The sequence below is a fragment of the Pithys albifrons genome, chromosome 3 (genome assembly GCF_047495875.1).
Source record: "Pithys albifrons albifrons isolate INPA30051 chromosome 3, PitAlb_v1, whole genome shotgun sequence".
NCBI lineage: Eukaryota > Metazoa > Chordata > Aves > Passeriformes > Thamnophilidae > Pithys > Pithys albifrons.
The window spans coordinates 101,193,820-101,210,219 of NC_092460.1; the positions used below are offsets into that span (position 1 = coordinate 101,193,820).

General features: G+C 53.2%; 1 protein-coding gene across 1 annotated transcript in view; it reads right to left on the reverse strand.

Annotated features, from left to right (window-relative positions):
- The window catches only part of TASOR2 (transcription activation suppressor family member 2), a 48,982-nt gene that overhangs the window by 18,150 nt on the left and 14,432 nt on the right, over positions 1 to 16,400 (reverse strand). Inside the window, exons 12-17 of the mRNA XM_071552913.1 lie at positions 14,790 to 14,893; positions 12,232 to 12,304; positions 9,040 to 9,114; positions 6,565 to 7,320; positions 3,155 to 3,370; positions 1,548 to 2,487 (exon numbers count right to left, since the gene is read on the reverse strand). Of these exons, the coding sequence (XP_071409014.1) occupies positions 1,548 to 2,487; positions 3,155 to 3,370; positions 6,565 to 7,320; positions 9,040 to 9,114; positions 12,232 to 12,304; positions 14,790 to 14,893 (2,164 nt within the window). The remainder of the gene's footprint in view (positions 1 to 1,547; positions 2,488 to 3,154; positions 3,371 to 6,564; positions 7,321 to 9,039; positions 9,115 to 12,231; positions 12,305 to 14,789; positions 14,894 to 16,400) is intronic.

The following is a 16,400-nucleotide window of genomic DNA, read 5'->3' on the forward strand; positions in this document are numbered from 1 at the left end:
AACTCCAGAATCACCCCAAATAACCACAAAATCACCCCAAATAACCACCCAGAGCCAACACAGCCCTCCTGGTGCCACCCAGAGCCCTCCTGATGCCAACCAGAGCCAACACAGCCCTCCTGGTGCCAACCAGAGCCCTCCTGATGCCACCCAGAGCCAACACAGCCCTCCTGATGCCACCCAGAGCCAACACAGCCCTCCTGATGCCACCTAGACCCAATATCACCCTCCTGGTGCCAACACAGCCCTCCTGATGCCACCCAGAGCCAACACCACCCACCCTGATGCCACCCAGAGCCAACACAGCCCTCCTGATGCCACCCAGAGCCAACACCACCCACCCTGATGCCACCCAGAGCCAACACAGCCCTCCTGATGCCACCCAGAGCCAACACAGCCCTCCTGATGCCACCCAGAGCCAACACCACCCACCCTGATGCCACCCAGAGCCAACACAGCCCTCCTGGTGCTAACACAGCCCTCCTGATGCCACCCAGAGCCAACACAGCCCTCATGATGCCACCCAGAGCCAACACAGCCCTCCTGATGCCACCCAGAGCCAACACAAGCCCTCCTGATGCCACCCAGAGCCAACACAGTCCTCATGATGCCACCCAGAGCCAACACCACCCACCCTGATGCCACCCAGAGCCAACACAGCCCTCATGATGCCACCCAGAGCCAACACAGCCCTCCTGATGCCACCCAGAGCCAACACAGCCCTCCTGATGCCACCCAGAGCCAACACAAGCCCTCCTGATGCCACCCAGAGCCAACACAGCCCTCCTTGGTGCCAACACAGCCCTCCTGATGCCACCCAGAGCCAACACAGCCCTCCTGGTGCCAACACAGCCCTCCTGATGCCACCCAGAGCCAACACAGCCCTCCTGGTGCCAACACAGCCCTCCTGATGTCACCCAGAGCCAACACAGCCCTCCTGGTGCCAACACAGCCCTCCTGATGCCACCCAGAGCCAACACAAGCCCTCCTGATGCCACCCAGAGCCAACACAGTCCTCATGATGCCACCCAGAGCCAACACCACCCACCCTGATGCCACCCAGAGCCAACACAGCCCTCATGATGCCACCCAGAGCCAACACAGCCCTCCTGATGCCACCCAGAGCCAACACAGCCCTCCTGATGCCACCCAGAGCCAACACAAGCCCTCCTGATGCCACCCAGAGCCAACACAGCCCTCCTTGGTGCCAACACAGCCCTCCTGATGCCACCCAGAGCCAACACAGCCCTCCTGGTGCCAACACAGCCCTCCTGATGCCACCCAGAGCCAACACAGCCCTCCTGGTGCCAACACAGCCCTCCTGATGTCACCCAGAGCCAACACAGCCCTCCTGGTGCCAACACAGCCCTCCTGATGTCACCCAGAGCCAACACAGCCCTCCTGATGTCACCCAGAGCCAACACAGCCCTCCTGGTGCCAACACAGCCCTCCTGATGCCACCCAGAGCCAACACAGCCCTCCTGATGCCACCCTGAGCCAACCCCACCCTCCCTGATGCCACCCCGTGCCCAGGCCGTGCCCCTCACCCGTGCAGGGCCCTGATGACCGTCTTCTCCATGGCGTTGTTGGTGTATTTGGTGTCCAGGCTGAACAGGTACTCGCCCTCCCAGCGCCGCGTCACCGTCACCCTGCGCCCGCTCACCGTCACCGCGTGGCTGCGCCCAAAGTCCTCCTTGGCCGCGGCTTTGCCCAGCCCTGCCCTGCCCTGCCTGGGGGGCTGCTGGGGGTGGGCTTGGCTCTGCTGGTGGCAGAAGGGCAGCACTTTGCCAACCTTGGGGGCAGTTTGGGTGGGTTTGGAAGGGCGTTTGGGACTGGGCTGCGTCTGCGGCGGCGGCTCCAGCGTGTCCGGCGAGGCGTAGGAGTGCTCGGCAGAGAGCAGGGAGAGGTTCTCCACCTGCTCTGCCACAGGGGCAGGGCTCTGGGTGGCAATGCCAGGGGGTTTGTCCCTGGCAGAGTCGCTGGATCCCGTTTTGTCCTTGGTGAGGGTGGCTCGTTTGCCAGACCGAGGGTTTTTGGCGGCGGAAGGAGGGGATTTGGGGTTGGGAGGAGCCTCCTGCTCCTGGGTGGGGTCACTGGGAGGACTGGGGGGCACTGGGGTGGCATCAATGGGAGGGCTGGGGGACAATGGAGTGGCATCAATGGGAGGGCTGGGGGACAATGGAGTGGCATCACTGGGAGGACTGGGGGACAATGGAGTGGCATCAATTGGAGGGCTGGGGGACACTGGGGTGGCATCACTGGGAGGACTGGGGGACAATGGAGTGGCATCAATTGGAGGGCTGGGGGACACTGGGGTGGCCTCGTTGTCCCTGGAGATGAACACACAGGAGCCCAGGGCCAGGTCAGCCAGCAGGTTCAGGTTGTGGGAGTCGTTCCCAAAGTCAACCATTCCCACAGGATGAAGGTCATTCCCTTGGGATTCCAGGGGCAGCTCAGCTGGGAGGGTGGGCAGAGGCTCCGCCGGGGCTGTGGGAGAGAAACACAGGGCAGGGATCAGGAATTCTGCCTCTGGAAAGGGCTCCGAGTCTGGCAGGGACCTCAGGGCAGGGGCTGAGTCTGGAGGGACAAAAGTTTCTTTCCAATATGGATTTTACACTTAAAAAACATCTCCATGGATACTGGAAAATGTGCAGAGTTGGGAATCTGAGGGATCCAGGAAAGGTTTATTCCCAGAAATAAAAGGAACAGGATCCAGAGGGAACAACAAAATGTCCCTTGGCCACTTAAATACACCCTGAGATATTTCAGGTTTCCTTTGGATTTCAGTTTTCTTGGAGTTTGAGGAATTTGTGGCCACTGGAAAATGGACCAGGATGGGAATCTGAGTGATCCAGGAAAGGTTTATTCCCAGAAATAAAAGGCTCAGGATCCAGAGGGAACAATAAAATGTCCCCTGGTCACTTAAATACACCCTGAGATATTTCAGGTTTCCTTTGGATTTCAGTTTTCTTGGAGTTTGAGGAATTTCCACACATGAACTCTGTGCTTTTCACTCACTAATCCAGGCCTAAAAAAACCCCCAGGAATTCCTTCCCAACATCCCAATATTTCCCCTTTCCCAGTTAAAATCCCCTTCCCCTCATCCCATCCCAGCTTTTTTTTTGGGAATGATTCCCAAGGGAACAGCACTCACCATTCGCTGCCTGCTCCGTGGCCTGACCTTGTCCTGGGCTCTTCCCGACATTCCTCAGCAACCTCCTCCTTGTCCCTTTTCCCGCTGGAATATCCGAGTTTTCCGCAGTCTTTGCCCTCTTTGCTTCCCTGCAGGGACCCTCTGGAGTTGGAGGTTCCTTCCCAGCAGCTCCGGGCCGCGTTTTGGGGACAATTTCTGCAGAAAGGACCTCGGCACCTGGGGCAGGGAGGGGGAAAGACATTCCTGGCTTTGGGAAGAGCCCCATCAGGGAGGAATTTGGGAGAGTTAAGGGGGGAAGGGGCTTGGCTTGGATTGTTTGGCTGCTCCTTGTCCTGCTCTGCTGGAATGGGGGGAAAAGAAATGAAGGGATGGAGAAATGAATGAGTTGGTAATAAAGTCATTGGATAAATAATGATGTGGCAATGAATTATTTGTATAAATAATGATTTGGTAATGAATTTATTGCACAAATAAATGATTTGGTAATGAATTCACTGCATAAATAAATTATTTGGTAATTAATTTATTGCATAAATAAATGATTTGGTAATGAATTCACTGCATAAATAAATGATTTGGTAATTAATTTATTGCATAAATAAATTATTTGGTAATTAATTTATTGCATAAATAAATTATTTGGTAATAAATTTATTGCATAAATAAATTATTTGGTAATTAATTTATTGCATAAATAAATTATTTGGTAATAAATTTATTGCACAAATAAATGATTTGGTAATGAATTCACTGCATAAATAAATGAACGATTTGGTAATAAATGCATCGAATAAATAAATGATTTGGTAATAAATTTATTGCATAAATAAATGAATGATTTGGTAATGAATTCATTGTATAAATAAATGATTTGTTAATGAATTCATTACATAAATAAACGATTTGGTAATAAATCCATTGTATAAATAAATGAATGATTTGGTAATGAATTCACTGCATAAATAAAGAATTTGTTAATGAATTCACTGCATAAATAAATTATTTGGCAATAAATTTATTGCATAAGTGATTTGGTAATAAACTCGGTGCAAAAATAAATGATTTGGTAATGAATTCATTGCATAAATAAATTATTTGGTAATAAATTTATTGCACAAATAAATGATTTGGTAATGAATTCATTGCATAAATAAATTAATGATTTGGTAATGAATTCATTGTATAAATACATGAATGAGTTGGTAATAATGTCATTGTATAAATGAATGATTTGGCAATAAATTCATTGCATAAATAAATTAATGATTTGGTAATGAATTCACTGCATAAATAAGTGATTTGGTAATAAATCCATTGTATAAATAAATGAATGATTTGGTAATGAATTCATTGCATAAATAATGATTTGGTAATAAATGGATCAAATAAATAAATTATTTGGTAATAAACTCAGTGCATAAATAAATTATTTGGTAATAAATTTATTGCATAAATAAATTATTTGGTAATGAATTCACTGCATAAATAAATTATTTGGTAATAAACACACTGCAAAAATAAATGAATGATTTGGTAATAAATTCATTGCATAAAGAAATTAATAATTTGGTAATAAATTCACTGCATAAATAAATGATTTGCTAATAAATTTAGTGCATAAATAAATGATTTGGTAATGAATTCATTGTATAAATAAATGAATGATTTGGTAATTAATGCATCAAATAAATTATTTGGTATAAATTCATTGCATAAATAAATGATTGATTTGGTAATGAAATCACTGCATAAATAAATGATTTGGTAATTAATTCACTGCATAAATCAATGATTTGGTAATGAATTCACTGCATAAATAAATAAATGATTTGGTAATGAATTCATTGTATAAATAAATAAAGGATTTGGTAATGAATTCACTGCATAAATAAATGACTGGTGACCAATTCCTGGCCATGCAAAGGACGGGAACAACACCCAATTCCAGACTGACATTCCCTGAATTCCTTCCTTTTCCTTCAGTTCTGCTTCCCAGGAGAGCAAGGGGCTGTGGGAACCCCTCTGGATGCTGCCAGGAGGGATCAGCCTGCCCTGGGCACGGGGGTGTGCCAAGGGGACGTGGGCACTCCGGAGTGTCCCACCGGAGTGTCCCACCGGAGTGTCCCACCGGAGCAGCCCGATGGAGCCATTCCCATTTTCTCCATTCCCATTTTTCTCCATTCCCATTTTCTCCATTCCCATTTCTCTCCATTCCCATTTTCTCCATTCCCATTTTCTCCATTCCCATTTTCAGCCATTCCCATTTTCTCCATTCCCATTTTCTCCATTCCCATTTTCAGCCATTCCCATTTTCTCCATTCCCATTTTCTCCATTCCCATTTTCAGCCATTCCCATTTTCTCCATTCCCATTTTTCTCCATTCCCATTTTCAGCCATTCCCATTTTTCTCCATTCCCATTTTCTCCATTCCCATTTTCTCCATTCCCATTTTTCTCCATTCCCATTTTTCCCCATTCCTTTTTCTCCATTCCCATTTTCTCCATTCCCATTTTCTCCATTCCCATTTTTCTCCATTCCCATTTTCAGCCATTCCCATTTTTCTCCATTCCCATTTTCTCCATTCCCATTTTCTCCATTCCCATTTTTCTCCATTCCCATTTTTCCCCATTCCTTTTTCTCCATTCCCATTTTCTCCATTCCCATTTTCTCCATTCCCATTTTCTCCATTCCCATTTTTCTCCATTCCCATTTTCTCCATTCCCATTTTTCTCCATTCCCTTTTTCAGCCATTCCCATTTTTCTCCATTCCCATTTTTCTCCATTCCCATTTTTCTCCATTCCCTTTTTCTCCATTCCCATTTTCAGCCATTCCCCTTTTTCTCCATTCCCATTTTCTCCATTCCCATTTTCAGCCATTCCCCTTTTTCTCCATTCCCATTTTCTCCATTCCCATTTTCTCCATTCCCATTTTCTCCATTCCCATTTTCTCCATTCCCATTTTTCTCCATTCCCATTTTCAGCCATTCCCATTTTCTCCATTCCCATTTTTCTCCATTCCCATTTTCAGCCATTCCCATTTTCTCCATTCCCATTTTTCTCCATTCCCATTTTCAGCCATTCCCATTTTTCTCCATTCCCATTTTTCTCCATTCCCATTTTTCTCCATTCCCATTTTTCTCCATTCCCATCTTCAGCCATTCCCATTTTTCTCCATTCCCATTTTCAGCCATTCCCATTTTTCTCCATTCCCATTTTCTCCATTCCCATTTTCTCCATTCCCATTTTCTCCATTCCCATTTTTCTCCATTCCCATTTTCTCCATTCCCATTTTCTCCATTCCCGTTTTCTCCATTCCCGTTTTCTCCATTCCCGTTTTCTCCATTCCCGTTTTCTCCATTCCCATTTTCTCCATTCCCATTTTCTCCATTCCCGTTTTTCCCATCACTCACCTCTTTTCCTTTTGTGTGGGGACTGCAGGTTGGCCAGTTTGAGCATGGCCCCTGTGGATTGTGGTTTTTTGGGAGAGGGAGCAGTGCTGGATTTCCTCTTGCCCAATTCCCTGGTCCTGCTTTCCTCTCCCACAGGATTCTCCGGCGGAGACTCCACATTCCTCCTGCTCATCAGGAGCCGGCTGGATTTCCTCCTTCCCTGCTCCTGCCCCCTGGCAATGTTGGCACCTCCTGGGGGCTCTTCCCCATCCTGGGAGGCACTGGGGGCACCGGGGTTTGTACTGGTCTCACTGGGAGCGGGAGGCTCCGGTGGCACATCCGGAGGCGGGCTGGCAGCGGGAATGTCCTGGGCAGTGCCAGCCAGGCAGCGGATGGCAGCGGACACTGCCAGGGTGTAGCTGCTGGGGTCGGCCAGGTATTGCTGCAGCTGGCACAGGGATTGCTCCGGGTGTCTCTGGAAAGGGCTGGATTCATCCTGGCACGGGGTGGGCACCGGGGTAGGCATCAGGATGGGCACCCGGGTGGGCACCGGGGCGGGCACCGGGGCGGGCACCGGAGTGTCAGCGTTCTGTGCCAGGGCCGTGTATTCCTGGAAGAGCTGCTGGATGCGGGCGCGGGGGGTGACAGTGGCACTCCACGGGCAGGTGGCGGCCCTGGCCAGGGCATGGCAGAGCCCCGGCAGCACCGAGGAGACGCGCAGGGAGATGTCCCGCTGGCGGCCGTGCCGCCGCTTGGCCTTCGCCGGCCGCTTCTCCACTGCCGGGGCCAAACAAAGGCACCCACTCACCAAAGCACCCGGGAAACACCCCCAGGAAGGGAAGCCATGGAAAACTGGGATGGGGCATGGAAAACTAGGGGGGTTTGGGTTTGGGGGATGGAAAATTTGGGGTGTTTGGGTTTGGGGGATGGAAAATTTTGAGGTGTTTTGGTTTGGCGGATGAAAAGTCTGGAGATGTCCCAGTTTGGGGATGAAAAATTTGGTTTGGGGGATGAAAAATGTGGAGTTGTCCCATTTGGGGGATGGAAAATTTGGTTTGGGGGATGGAAAATTTTGGGGTGTTTTGGTTTGGGGGATGAAAAATTTGGAGGTGTCCCATTTGGGGGATGGAAAAATTGGGGTGTTTTGGTTTGGGGGATGAAAAATTTGGTTTGGGGGATGAAAAATTTGGTTTGGGGGTGAAAAATTTGGTTTGGGGGATGGAAAATTTGGAGACTTTTTGGTTTGGGGGATGGAAAATTTGGAGGTGTCCCATTTGGGGGATGAAAAATTTGGGGGTGTTTTGGTTTGAAGGATGAAAAATCTGGAGATGTTTTAGTTTGGGGATGAAAAATTTGGTTTGGGGGATGAAAAATGTGGAGTTGTCCCATTTGGGAGATGGAAAATTTGGGGGTGTTTTGGTTTGGGGAGATGGAAAATTTGGAGATGTCCCAGTTGGGGGATGAAAAATTTGGAGGTGTTTTGGTTTGGGGGATGGAAAATTTGGGGGTGTCCCAGTTGGGGGATGGAAAATTTGGAGACTTTTTGGTTTGTGGGATGAAAAATTTCGAGGTGTCCCAGCTGGGGGATGGAAAATTTGGGGGTGTTTTGGTTTGGGGATGTTTGTAAGTGCTGAGGGTACCAAAGGATTCCAGGGAATAGGAAACATCATTTCCCAAGGAAATAGGGGTTTAATCCCTGGGAATGGGAAATGGGAAAAGGGATTTAATCCCAGGAAATGGGAAATGGGAAAAGGGATTTAATCCCATGGGAGATGGAAAAAAGGGGTTTAATCCCAGGGAATAGGAAATGGAAAAATGGGTTTCAACCCCAGGGAATGGGAAATGGGAAAAGGGGGTTAATCCCATGGGAAATGCAAAAGGGGTTAATCCAAGGGAATGGGAAATGGAAAAATGGGTTTCAATCCCAGGGAATGGGAAATGGGAAAAGGGGTTAATCCAAGGGAATGGGAAATGGAAAAAGGGGTTAATCCCATGGGAGATGGAAAAAAGGGGTTTAATCCCAGGGAATAGGAAATGGAAAAATGGGTTTCAACCCCAGGGAATGGGAAATGGGGGTTAATTCCATGGGAGATGGAAAAAAGGGGTTTAATTCCAGGGAATGGGAAATGGAAAAAGAGATTTAATCCCTGGGAATGGGAAATGGAAAAATGGGTTTCAATCCCAGGGAACGGAAAATGGGAAAAGGGGGTTAATCCAAGGGAATGGGAATCATCATTGCCCAAGGAATGGGAGGACTTTTTGGTGAGAATTCCACCCCAAAATAAAGAAATCACCTTTTCAAGGTGATCAAACCTGTGGGGATTCCACCCCAAAACACGGAAAAGGGGATTAATTCTGTGGGGACTTTTGGGTGAGAATTCCAGGCAAAACACAGAAAAAGGGATTAACCCTGTGGGGAGTTTTGGGGAGGATCCCCCCAGATCCAGCACAGGGGAGGAATCCTGGGAGGAGTTTTTGGGGGGCAGCCCCTCCTACCTCTGGGGCGCAGAGTCCTGGGCGAGGAGAACATGAACAGGGCCAGGAGCCCCAGGGGCTCCCGGGCATCCAACCCTGCAGGGACACGGAGGGGCAGTCAGGGAGGGGCCACACAGCCCCACGGCACAGCCCCACGGCACAGCCACACAGCCCCACGGCACAGCCCCACAGCACAGCCCCACGGCACAGCCCCACAGCACAGCCCCACGGCACAGCCCCACGGCACAGCCACACAGCCCCACGGCACAGCCCCAGCCCCACAGCCCCACGGCACAGCCCCACGGCACAGCCACACAGCCTCACGGCACAGCCCCACAGCCCCACGGCACAGCCCCACAGCACAGCCCCACAGCCCAGCCCCATAGCACAGCCCCACGGCACAGCCCCACGGCACAGCCCCACAGCCACACAGCCCCACAGCCACACAGCCCCACAGCCACACAGCCCCACAGCCACACAGCCCCACAGCCCCACGGCACAGCCCCACGGCCCCACAGCACAGCCACACGGCACAGCCCCACAGCCCCACGGCACAGCCCCACGGCACAGCCCCACAGCACAGCCCCACAGCCCAGCCCCATAGCACAGCCCCACAGCCCCACGGCACAGCCCCACGGCACAGCCCCACAGCCCCACGGCACAGCCCCACGGCACAGCCCCACGGCACAGCCACACAGCACAGCCCCACAGCCACACGGCACAGCCCCACGGCACAGCCACACAGCCCCACGGCACGGCCCCACGGCACAGCCCCACGGCACAGCCACACAGCCCCACGGCACAGCCCCACGGCACAGCCCCACAGCACAGCCCCAGCCCCACAGCACAGCCACACAGCCCCACAGCACAGCCCCACAGCACAGCCCCAGCCCCACAGCACAGCCACACAGCCCCACAGCACAGCCACACAGCACAGTCCCAGCCCCACAGCACAGCCACACAGCCCCACAGCACAGCCACACAGCACAGCCCCAGCCCCAAAGCCACACAGCCCAGCCCCACAGCACAGCCCCACAGCACAGCCCCACAGCCCCACGGCACAGCCCCACAGCACAGCCACACAGCCCAGCCCCACAGCCCAGCCCCACAGCACAGCCACACAGCACAGCCCCACAGCACAGCCCCACACAGCACAGCCCCACACAGCACAGCCCCACACAGCACAGCCCCACAGCACAGCCCCACAGCCCCACGGCACAGCCCCACAGCCACACAGCCCCAGCCCCACAGCGGCACAGCCCCACAGCACAGCCCCACAGCATAGCCACACGGCCCAGCCCCAGCCCCACAGCACAGCCCCACAGCCCCACGGCACAGCCCCACAGCCCCACAGCCACACAGCCCCACAGCCACACAGCCCCACAGCACAGCCCCACAGCCCCACGGCACAGCCTCACAGCCACACAGCCCAGCCCAACAGCACAGCCCCAGCCCCACAGCCCCACAGCCACACAGCACAGTCCCAGCCCCACAGCACAGCCCCACAGCACAGCCACACAGCCCAGCCCCACAGCACAGCCCCACAGCCACACAGCCCCAGCCCCACAGCACAGCCACACAGCCACACAGCCCAGCCCCACAGCCCCACAGCACAGCCACACAGCCACACAGCCCCAGCCCCACAGCACAGCCCCAGCCCCCCATCCCAGCCCCACACCCCCATCCCAGCACCACACCCCAGCCCCACATCCCCATCCCAGCCCCACACCCCCATCCCAGCCCCACATCCCAGGCCCACATACCCCATCCCAGCCCCACATCCCAGCCCCACACCCCCCATCCCAGCCCCACACTCCCCATCCCAGACCCCCATCCCAGCCCCGCATCCCAGCCCCACATACCCCCCATCCCAGCCCCACATACCCCATCCCAGCCCCAGATCCCCCGTCCCAGCCCCAGATCCCACGTCCCAGCCCCAGATCCCACATCCCAGCCCCAGATCCCACATCCCAGCCCCAGATCCCACATCCCAGCCCCACACCCCCCATCCCAGCCCCACACCCCCCATCCCAGCCCCACACCCCCCATCCCAGCCCCACATCCCAGCCCCACATACCCCATCCCAGCCCCACACCCCCCATCCCAGCCCCCCATCCCCCATCACAGCCCCCCATCACAGCCCCACACCCCCCATCCCAGCCCCCCATCCCAGCCCCCCATCCCAGCCCCCCATCCCAGCCCCACATACCCCATCCCAGCCCCCCATACCCCAGCCCAGCCCCCCATCCCAGCCCCACATCCCCCATCCCAGCCCCCCATCCCAGCCCCCCATCCCAGCCCCACATACCCCATCCCAGCCCCACACCCCCCATCACAGCCCCCCATCCCACATCCCAGCCCCCCATCCCAGCCCCACACCTCCATCCCAGCCCCACATCCCCCATCTCAGCCCCACACTCCCCATCCCAGCTCCACATCCCAGCCCCACATCCCCGTCCCACATCCCCCATCCCAGCCCCAGATCCCCCGTCCCAGCCCCAGATCCCCCATCCCAGCCCCACATCCCAGCCCCACATCCCCCCCATCCCAGCCCCACACCCCCCATCCCAGCCCCCCATCCCAGCCCCCCATCCCAGCCCCACACCCCCACCCCAGGCCCCCATCCCAGCCCCACACCCCCACCCCAGCCCCACACCCCCACCCCAGCCCCACACCCCCCATCCCAGCCCCACATCCCCCCCATCCCAGCCCCACATCCCCCCCATCCCAGCCCCACATCCCCCCCATCCCAGCCCCACACCCCCATCCCAGCCCCACATCCCCCCCATCCCAGCCCCACACCCCCATCCCAGCCCCACATCCCCCACCCCAGCCCCACACCCCCCACCCCAGCCCCACACCCCCACCCCAGCCCCACACCCCCCATCCCAGCCCCCCATCCCAGCCCCACACCCCCCATCCCAGCCCCCCATCCCAGCCCCACATCCCCACCCCAGCCCCACATCCCCACCCCAGCCCCACACCCCCCAGCCCCACACCCCCATCCCAGCCTCCCATCCCAGCCCCACACCCCAGCCCCACATCCCAGCCCCACACCCCCACCCCAGCCCCACACCCCCACATCCCAGCCGCACATCCCAGCCCCACACCCCCACCCCAGCCCCACATCCCAGCCCCACACCCCCACCCCAGGCCCCCATCCCAGCCCCACACCCCAGCCCCACATCCCAGCCCCACACCCCAGCCCTTTACCCTCCTCCCGTGGCAGGGCCGAGGCCGTGAGCAGGACGAGCACTCCCTGATCCCGTAAGTATTTGACGATTGCCTGGAAAAGCAGCACAGGAAAAGCTGGAGCAGCCCCTCCTTTCCCTGCTGGGCACCTGTGCCAGCATTCCTGAGGGCTGGAGAACAGGTGCCACCAGCACCAGCTCATTCCCTGGGATCTGGGACCACCAGGATTCCAGCCAGGCCCTTACCCGGCCCTCAGATCCCTCCCTGCTGCTCCTTAAATAATAAATAAACAATTAATAATTCCAGCTCAAAACTTCCTGGGAATCTCTGCCAGGAATTGCCAAGGGGAAGGTTTGCCCAGCTGGACAAGCAGCACCTGAGAATTCCAAGAAAAATCCAAGAAAAATCCAACCCAAATCCAAGAGAAATCCAAGAGAAATCCAAGAAAAATCCAACCCAAATCCAAGAAAAATTCAACTCAAATCCACGAGAAATCCAAGAGAAATCCAAGAGAAATCCAAGAGAAATCCAAGAGAAATCCAAGAGAAATCCAAGAGAAATCCAAGAGAAATCCAAGAGAAATCCAAGAGAAATCCAAGAGAAATCCAAGAGAAATCCAACCCAAATCTAAGAAAAATCCAACCCAAATCTAAGAAAAATCCAAGAAAAATCCAACTCAAATCCAAGAAAAATTTAACCAAGATCCAACCCAAAACCAAGAGAAATCCAAGAGAAATCTAAGAGAAATCCAACTCAAATCCAAGAAAAATCCAACCAAAATCCAAGAGAAATCCAAGCCAAATCCTACCCAAATCCAAGAGAAATCCAACCCAAATCCAGGCACCTCCCTCAAGGTTTGCAGCAGCACCAAGAGTGAGGAACATGTGCAGGAAAATGAGTGGAAGAAGGACCTGGAATTCTGTCTGAGCACACGATAAAGGGATTCAGGAATTTCTTGGTGCCTGAGCTGGGCTTGGATTGTCTTTCCCTCCCTGGGGACACCCACTTGGGTCTCCTCCTTCCATGCAGACACATCTTTCCAGGGAATCTGGAGGACCTGAGTGATCCTCAGGGTTTGGGGGACTCCACTGGTGCCATTCCATGAATTTCCAGGCATAACAGAGGGTTGGATTGATGCCCAAAGCCTCTCTCATTCCTGCAGGAGAACTTTGGGAAAGGTTGGCCAGTTCCAGTGGAACAGTCACCACCCACAGCAGCAGCTCCTGGATTTGGTTGTCCCAAGAGCCAGGAATTCTGCTGGATAGATCCATCCCTGTGGAACAGCTGAGGCTCCTCCTTGCCAGGATGGTTTTGGGGGAAAGGAGGAGGAGGAAAAGCCAAGCCCTGACACAGCCCTGAGCACCCAGAGGAGCAGCCCCAGCCCCCCTGTCCCCTCCTGCCAGAACCTGGAAGGGAAAGGAGAGGGAGGGAATCTTTTAATTCCCACTTTTGGGAGCTTTTTGGGGTGAATCCAAAGTGGATTCATTCCTGGATGACTCGATGGCACAAAGGGAGGGAAGGAGCAAATCCCAGAGGGGTTGGGACTTAAATATTTGAGGGAGAGTGGATGAATCCAGTTATATCAGAGATAAATCTATGAATTAGAGATATCCTGATATATCATGGAATGGTTTGGGTGAGAAGGGACTTAAAGATTATCCCATTCCAACCCCTCCCAGTGTCCCAGGAGCTCCAGCCTGGCCTTGGACACTGCCAGGGATGGATCCAGGGGCAGCCACAGCTTCTCTGGGAAATCCAGCCCAGCCCCTGCCCACCCTCCCACCCACCAATCCCTTCCCAATATCCCATCTATCCCTGCCCTCTGGCACTGGGAACCATTCCCTGTGTCCTGGCCCTCCATCCCTTGGTCCCAGTCCCTCCCCAGCTCTCCTGGAGCCCCTTCAGGGGCTCTCAGGTGTCCCTGGAGCCTTCCCAGAGGGAGAAGGGAAAACATGGACAAGCTGGAATCCCTCCAGCTGCTGGAGCTGCAGAGCTGCAGCCAGGACAGGGCTTTGCTCTGCCCCTTTCCCCCCTCCTGTTTTTCCCAGCAGGAGGTTAATCAGTAACTCAGGGAGCCAAAGGGCTTTTCCTTAAGGCATTCCACATTCCAAGAGGGAAAAGCTGCACTTCAGGCAGCTGCCAGTTTATAGGGAAGGGGAAAAATGTGCCCAGGCAGCCCTGGATGAACAACCCTGGAGCTGCAGGAAGCACCAGAGGTGGGACAGAGGCAGCAAAAGCAAAAGCCAATCCCATCCCAAGCACAAATCCCAGCAGGAATGCCAGGATTTGCTCCATGGATTTTTTTCCCTTGGAGTCTCAGGAAGCAGGAGAACCACACTGGGAATAAAAAGGGCTAAATAAGCTGGAAAAAGCCTTAGCAGATAATCCAAAATTCAGGTCCCACCTCACAGGGGATTAACTTCAGTTCACTCTTCACACACACACACAGACTCAGGGAATTAAAAAAATAGGGAAATAATCCTTAAAAGAGCAGGAAAATCCATCCCATTTGGCACTAACTGTCAATAATGTCACCAGAAGTTTCAAGAGCCACTTTCCTCCCAGAACAAACCACTTACCAAGTCCTTTTCCTTCAGGTTTTCCACCAGCTGATCCATCCTGTGCTGCTCCTGATTGGATATTTCCACTTCATACAGGCTGGAATAAACCCCCTGGAAGCAAACTGGGGACAGCAGAGACAGTGTGGGGTTAAAGGGGGGGTTTGGGGGGTTAATTTGGGGGGTTTGGGGGTTAATTTGGGGCTTTTGGGGGTTAATTTGGGGGGTTTGGGGGTTAATTTGGGGCTTTTGGGGGTTAATTTGGGGCTTTGGGGGTTCAAGTGAGGCTATTTTGGGGTTCAAATGGGGCTTTTGGGGTTCAAGTGGGGCTTTTGGGAGTTCAAATTGGGCTTTTTGGGGTTACTTTGGGGGGTTTGGGGTTAATTTGGGGCTTTTGGGGTTAAAGTGGGGATTTGGGGGGTTAATTTGAGGCTTTTGGGGTCAAAGAGGGGCTTTTGGGGGTTCAAGTGGGGCTTTTTTGTGTTAATTTGGGGGGTTTGGGGGGTTAATTTGAGGCTTTTTGGGGTTAATTTGGGGTCTTTGGGGGATAATTTGGGGCTTTTGGGGGATAATTTGGGGCTTTTGGGGACTCATTTGGGACTTTTGGGGGTTAATTTGGGGCTTTTGGGGGTTCAAGTGGGGCTTTTGGGGGTTAATTTGGGCTTTTGGGGGTTAATTTGGGCTTTTGGGGTTTAATTTGGGACTTTTGTGTGTTAATTTGGGGCTTTTTGGGGTTCAAGTGGGGGGTTTGGACGTTAATTTGGGGGTTTTAGGGCTTTTGGGGGTTAATTTGAGGCTTTTTGGGGTTCAGGTGGGGCTTTTTGAGGTTAATTTGGGGGGTTTGGGGGTTAATTTGGGGCTTTTGAGGGTTAATTTGAGGGTTTGGGGGTTCAAGTGGGGCTTTTGAGGGTTAATTTGGGGGGTTTGGGGGGTTAATTTGGGGCTTTTGGGGGTTCAAGTGGGGCTTTTTTGGGGTTCAAGTGGGGCTTTGAGGTTAATTTGGGGCTTTTGGGGGTCAATTTTGGGGGTTTTGTGGGTTCAAGTGGAGCTTTTTGGGGTTAAAGTGGGGATTTGGGGGGTTAATTTGAGGCTTTTGGTGTCAAAGTGGGGCTTTTGGGGGTTCAAGTGGGGCTTTGGGGGACTAATTTGAGGGTTTTGGGGGCTAATTTGGGGGCTTTTGGGGGTTCAAGTGGGGCTTTTTTGGGGTTCAAGTGGGGCTTTGAGGTTAATTTGGGGATTTTTGGGTTAATTTGGGGGGTTTGGGGGTTAATTTTGGGGCTTTTGGGGGTTCAAGTGGCACTTTTTGGGGTTAATTTTGGGGCTTTTGGGGTTTAATTTGGGGGTTTTTGGGGCTAATTTGGGGCTTTTGGGGTTTAATTTGGGGGTTTTTGGCATCCAACTCCTGCTCCTGTCCCACAGGGAGCTGCTGGAATCACTGGGATTCACAAACAGCTTCCCAGGATTCCTCTCCCTTCCCCAAACCTTTTCATGTTGTTGATTCCCAGAATCCAAGAGGTGGAATGTCCCTCACCCCTCAGGGAGATCATGGAAAAAAGGGAATTTCTGTCTCCCTGAATTTGCTCCCAGTTCTGGCACCTCCAGGGTGGGCCCAGCTCTCCAAACAGGCTCTCC